This window comes from Clytia hemisphaerica, unplaced genomic scaffold (genome assembly GCF_902728285.1).
Source record: "Clytia hemisphaerica strain Z4C2 unplaced genomic scaffold, Clytia hemisphaerica genome assembly, whole genome shotgun sequence".
Taxonomy (NCBI): Eukaryota; Metazoa; Cnidaria; class Hydrozoa; order Leptothecata; family Clytiidae; genus Clytia; species Clytia hemisphaerica.
The window spans coordinates 169,967-176,364 of record NW_027104404.1 but is presented as its reverse complement, the minus strand read 5'-3'; the positions used below and the strand labels follow the sequence as shown (position 1 = coordinate 176,364).

The 6,398-nt window shown below is 35.8% G+C and overlaps 1 protein-coding gene across 1 annotated transcript; it reads right to left on the bottom strand.

Moving 5' to 3' along the window:
* Nucleotides 1-340: 340 nt before the first annotated feature.
* On the bottom strand, nucleotides 341-3,185 carry LOC136819971 (dermatopontin-like). Its single transcript, XM_067076204.1, has 3 exons — nucleotides 2,829-3,185; nucleotides 2,020-2,150; nucleotides 341-497 (listed from the first exon to the last, which is right to left on the bottom strand). The coding sequence occupies exons 1-3, from the start codon at nucleotides 3,183-3,185 to the stop codon at nucleotides 341-343; spliced, it is 645 nt and encodes a 214-aa protein (XP_066932305.1).
* Between the last annotated feature and the right edge of the window lie 3,213 nt (nucleotides 3,186-6,398).

Sequence of the window (6,398 nt, the reverse complement as noted above, 5' to 3'; positions counted from 1 at the left end):
TAAATCACATTCACTCTCGGACGGGAATTTTATACACGATATGCATCTCCTATTTCTATCAAAAATTATCAGAGGGGATGCGTGCAGCCTACTTTTATACTTATTATATTAATTGTTTTACCCTTTTTGTTTGTTTACAGCCAGCAGAATCCAGCTTATTAATTTTAAAATTTGGTACACAACTTTGAGTTATGTGTTAAATAGAAAACAAAGAAAAAAAATTATTTAACAGAAAGTTTATAAAATAGACAAAAAAAATACAATAATACTGTATTAAACTGCTAAATGCAGGTTAATTGACAGCTACTAAATAAATTAATATTGTGTACTGTTTTGAAATTCAAAATAATCTAGCAATTATAACAGTGATTGCAATCAAGAATTTCAAAATCAATGACATTTGATGCGAATTGGCAGCAGCACTGGAATCGTATCTTCTCGGTATCACACCAGTAGACTCTGTAAAATCACATAATATGGCTTTCCATGACCGATCCCTGAAAGGTTAAAGCATAATTTAGTAGTGACCATATACCATATACTACGGAGAATCAAATTAATGTTTGATTGGGTCATGCAAGTAGTGAGATCAGTTTCGTTTACACTGTCCACTCTTCCCTTGCGCGGAAACACCGTTAGAGCCACCCTAGGGGACATCTCACCGTTTGCAATGTATTACAGGCTTTGTAAGAATTAGACGATGTTATCGTCCGTTACAGTGATAGTAAAGGCGGGAAAATATGGCGGTATGGCCTTATGGCTATGTATACGGAAAAAAATCAGCGGGAGAGTTTCGAAGACTGGCGAACTCTACCAGCTGATTGACTGAGTTGTGAACTGACTCGATTGAGTTTTGAACTGAATTGACCAGATACTAAACTGACCCAACTGGGTTTTGAACTGAATTGACCAGGTACTAAACTGACCCGACCGGGTATTGAACTGACCCGATTGGTTGCAGACTTCCTTCGAGTGTCTTAACAACTGGGTATTTATGGCACTCATTCTGCTCCATACAATCGGTAGAATGTTAGTTGTCCAGATGGTATACCGAATTTATTGTCTTACATATCTGCAGGTGTTAAGGTAGCAAGGTGATATAGACTCTCTACCCTCTCTCTCTCTCTCTGATAGTCTATCTGGCTGATAGTCGAAGTATCGATTGACGTCAAATAAGCTTAGTAAATCTCAAGATTTAGAAAGATAAAGATTGGTAAACAAAATACTTTAATTTTGAAAAACTTTTGTACCATAACACGTATTTTGTAAGAACAAACTACAAGAACATAAGGAATCGATGGGCGAAATATTAAAGTTAAGAGCATCCGAAGATTTGAGTGATTTTCATAATAAAATGTATAGGTTAAGTCATAGTATTGATATTATTTGTGCGTATTCCAGGTTTGTTCATACAAGGATTCAAAGTTAACCCGGCGTTCAATTGATGGTTAAGTACCAGGTAATAATTTCGTTCGTTCGGATATATTTACAATATGCATCAGGTCATCGACCTCTAATGGATTATCAGGTATAAGTTTTATACCTTCTGACCCAAGGACACATTTAAGTTAACTGTTATGTTATACCGAATTTGCTTTGAATTTACCGGAGTTATAAGTCATTCGCAAAGATAAAACAAAACTCCGAATATAATAACACCCCTTTGTCATAGACCCGCTGGGAACCCAGCCCCACTTGACAATTTGACAAAAATTCCGTCCCCGGTAGGAAAATACCCTGGAATTTTAGCCCCATTGGAAAATTGACTTTGATTTCATCCCCCATTCGAATATTCGAAATGTTTAAAAATTGCACTCCAAAACCATCCCCACTGGATTTTTTAACCTTTGAAGAATTTCTATCCCCATTTGGATTTCGATTGGAATTTACCACCACTGAGGAAAAAACTCCACTGGGGCTGTAAGACAGGGGTGTAAAATGAAGAAAGCTTGGAGGACTTATTTTTATTCTTTAGTATACGTAAGTATTTTTACGTTGTTACATAAGTTACGAGCTTACCAGTGCGTGTTGCTGTAGCCACTTGAAAATCCAACAAAAGCCTTTCCTTTAATGTGAACTGAGAAATCAGCTTTATAACGACCATTCAAGACCATTTGCGTGCATTGTCCTTGCTGTACATTGTCCATAGTCTATTAACGAGAAGTCAGTAGTTGCTAGTGGTTAATAGTACCTAGTTGCTAGTGAAACTTACTTTGTCGTCATTTTTTATATAGGCTCTTACTCCACAACTGTGCTTTTGAGATGATGTCAACGCAGAAATCAATAAAAATCGCTAGATTGACTCTTTCGTTGATTTTAGTATTTAAGGTATAAAAATTTCCAAATAAATTACTGGTCCTGATTACATATCAAATAAGCCTTAAATAGCAGGGCCAATCAATTAACTTTAGTTACCCCTTATAATCAAACCATCATGAAAAAAGCTCAAATCTTGGCCCGCTGAACCGCTTGGCTGTCGCTGAAAGGCACATTCAAAATAATCTGGCGATTAGTAACACTCATTGATAAGATACACGTGTTTTTATAAGAACGAAGTATATAAGAACATAAGGCTTCGATGGCCGAAATATAAAGAACAAGTTAAGAACATTTTAAGGATTTGCAGACTCTAAAACACCTGATTTCTAAGGAAAGTGGGCAAAAAACTCACAAAATGGCGAAAAAAGAAACATGCTAAGAACATTTTAAGGCTAAAAACTCAAAGCTTCAAATATTTTGGATGTTCTTATAAAAAACGTGTAGTGTGTGAAAATTATAAGAACTTTCATTCAAAAACATTGTAAATATAAAAGCAAGAAAACTCATACCTCGCAACATTTAAATGTCCATCTCCTACTATCTTTATAAGATAACGAATAAACACTTCTAGCGCCCACAATGATTCTATTTGCTCCACATCTCCAATTCATGTCTTGCGTATAGCCGTTTACATATCCAGACCATGCACAGTTACGGTTACTAACCAAACCAGATTTACACTCGACAGTCCATTTCCTATCTCCAGTCCAGTGTTGACTTTTGATGTATCCCAGGTGACTTCCTAATGGACATTCAAAATCAAGGCTTTGGTAAAGGTCACTGCTTTCGGATTGTCCCAAAACACTCATATGCAGGTTATAAAACAAACAAAGTCTTGCCACATTTAACAACAGGGATGAAGTCATTTTTTTTATTCACTACAAACTGCAAATATTGAAGGTTTTGTTTTTTAAAGTGATATCGTTTGCTTACTTATCAATTTTAATTCAATCTTTTTCATATTGAATTGACACGGATGTGAAGCAAGATTGGTCAGAAAAAGGAAAAGAAAAACATTTTTTTGTATATCCGGCATAATATAACAATAGGGAGCACCGTCCCGATATGAAACATGTGTCAGGTATGAAACGCGGGTACACGTATGTAAAAATTTGTTCTGCATTTTATAACCACTTGAAAAGTGGGCCCAAGCCGGCTTGGCTAGCCACTTACAGCTTAATAGATTACGCAAGTACACGATTTCTTTTCCATTTCTACGCAATTACGTGGTCTTAGAGACAATTTATGCACGTCTGAAAATAAAAAGTGAAAAAAATAGAACAACTATAATAATTCGTTATGAACGTCACGTTCAGTTTTGGACATTGGCGTGGTTAGGAAAGAAGAGAGAGTAATGTTCCCCCCTCCCCAACAAGGGGTCGATCAATCGTGGTAAACAAAAAGAAAAAAAATACATGTATTTTAATATTTTTCTTTTCCACCCCGAATAGCAATTCCTACTTTATTTAAGGTCAATATTTGGGAATTAGCCTATTTTATAGAATTCGTGCATCTGTAACATGCTATTATATGCTATTATAGAAAAAGCTATTCAAATCAAAGGGGGGAAAGATTTCCCTTTGATAAAGGATGTATTCACACTGGAAGTTTCAAGCTAATGGTCTTAACGTGTCTAAGTCATAAAGATGTTTTGTTGATAGAGAATGATGAAAGTGTAGAGAAGAAAAGATTTCTTACTAATTCTTGCTGATGTACCGCGGGTGTGCCAATTATCGAGGTGAATGTGACTTACTCTTAGGTTCCAAATAAACGCCTCCCCCCGCTTGTTAATTTTTAAGAATATCTTCAGCTGTCAAAGAGAAGGTCCCTTATTTTGCTCTAAATAGCCTGATATTTACCTTATTTTTGGCTTTTCAGAAGTACAATTTCCAACCCCCCTGGCAATTAGGTTTATTAAAATTTCGAACATTTTCCAACCCCCTCTTCCCCGTTTATTCGACCCCCCCCCGTTTATTTGGAACCTAAGAGTGTCGAATGCGTCTATGTTGAGATGTCACATTTCATGGTAATCAAGACTGATTGAGAATTAGGTACATGAGATGTTCAAGCGAAAGTAATAATTGCCTTTGTTGCTTTGGCGTAGGTTTGAGGCACAAAGCAGCTTTAAATGTTGTAACAATGAACTTAAATTACCAAACGGTTCAAAATACAACGAATACACGTTGATATACACACTTCAAGGATTGCCTTCTCACTGATAAAAGTATTGTTTTACCATCAACATAAAATCTAGACTATTACTTGAAGTTAAAAGATATTCATAAATCAAAAACGAGAAACAAACATCCATAACAGATTTGCAATCCCTTATTCTCAAATACAAACATCTGGTGGGCTGTTTTACAGTCCGCCTAAGCAAAGGTATATAGCCATATACTGCTGGGCCACTTAATCATGCCATCCAGTCTATAAAAAAAGTCTTAAGTGGATCCCGGGCTACATCAGATCATGTTTTACTGGCTTGAAATTTGCTTGAAATACAATCACTTGATCGTGCAAACTTAGATAATAAAAGAGACAAAGGAGAAGATTTGTTCCCATATTTTCAAGCAACTTTCATGCAACAGTGTGAATACACCAAAAGACATTAAAAAAATTATTTACTGTCATTATTAAATGACTTGGGGTTTCACGAGCTCTTTTCCATTGTTTTTTCTTTTTTGTAAAACTTACAATGTCAATTTACAAAAGGGCGTTTACCCATGAGAAGATGATTACTGCAGTGACGTCGAAAATATCATGTCCGAAATTTCTGAAAAACATAAAATAAACGAAATTCTCAATATATTTCAACCATGATTATTTCAATTAGCATGCTCTAAGCGCACCCCAAAGATGTCTGTTCATTCACACAAAGCTTAGCCTTTTATAGCAATTACTGATATATTCCTTGCCAGCACATAACGTTGTTTCAACGTCTATTCAACGTTATATGGACGGGGGGGACATTGAATAAACGTTTAAACAACGTTTTTTTGCCAGCTACATTAATCCCATTTTGTCAAATGAGACAAAGATTATCTCCCGTTGTGTTGATGTTAAGGAAGCTTTCATAAATAAATTTCATGATATCATAAGACTAAGCTTTATTGTTCAGCCTTTTTCAGGTTCATAAACACGATTTGTATTTAGAACCATAAAATCAAACAAACATTTCAAATGTCAGACCTAGGGTGAGGCTACGGGTGTGTGCCATTCTTAAGGACCTTTTGGACCTTTCAAAGAGGGTCGTAAAATCACAATATCTAATTTCAGCAACGAGACCCCTTGTTACAAAAAAAAACTCCAAGATTTATCCCTAAAAAGAGTAAATTTTAGGAAAAAAGTTTCGGTACGCATAGGTGTAGCGAAATACCCTGCAAAATTTATGGATGAGAGCGGTTTTTACGACACTGTAATTATTGTCTTTGTTTTACCAAAAGAAAATGAATATGTCATAAACGTTTGCACTCCCTCATAAATTTTGCAGGGTATCTCGCTATGCCTATGGTACGGATCCCAAAATTAAAAAAAAACTTGGTTTTTCCTCGACCCTAAAATTTCCAATTTTCAAAAATCGGGCGGTAATCTCGGCAACCCTTGAGCCCCCGGATTTTAGATATTTATCACCGAAGATTTTACAGTCAACAAAAGAAAAAAAATGAGATTCACGTAAAAGAGTTGAACGAGTAAACTTCAACTGGCGCGTAAAGAGAAATACTTTCTTTTACTAAACTAAACTAGTACGCATTGTTAAAAATTACTAAAAATATATATTAAATTATATTGAACCGAAATTCACCACGTCTTCAAAAGTACTCCAGTCGAAATTTGTTTGCTTTTGTCAAGGTAGTAGTAGTCCAGTGATCGGGGCCATGTACTTGGTGGTGAAAAAGATTTGACACTGTTTTTGAGTTCCAACATACATATACTTTGAGATTCAGATGGTTTTTGGCTAACTAGGTGGCAACCTTGCAGGGTAGGGGTAGGTGCCGAAGAAGGGGGGGGATAGATAGAAGAAATTTCGAAGAAACCTGACTCCTGGGGTAGGTCACCAATTTTGTTAATTTTTTCTAAAA

What these genes read in the sequence shown, in the direction of transcription:
- LOC136819971 (XM_067076204.1), bottom strand. Translation starts at nt 3,185, where the DNA reads ATGACTTCATCCCTGTTGTTAAATGTGGCAAGACTTTGTTTGTTTTAT. An exon ending in GGACATTTAAATGTTGCGAG is followed by an intron (nt 2,151 to 2,828) that starts GTATGAGTTTTC and finishes TCTCGTTAATAG; the next exon opens with ACTATGGACAATGTACAGCA. An exon ending in GGCTACAGCAACACGCACTG is followed by an intron (nt 498 to 2,019) that starts GTAAGCTCGTAA and finishes TTAACCTTTCAG; the next exon opens with GGATCGGTCATGGAAAGCCA.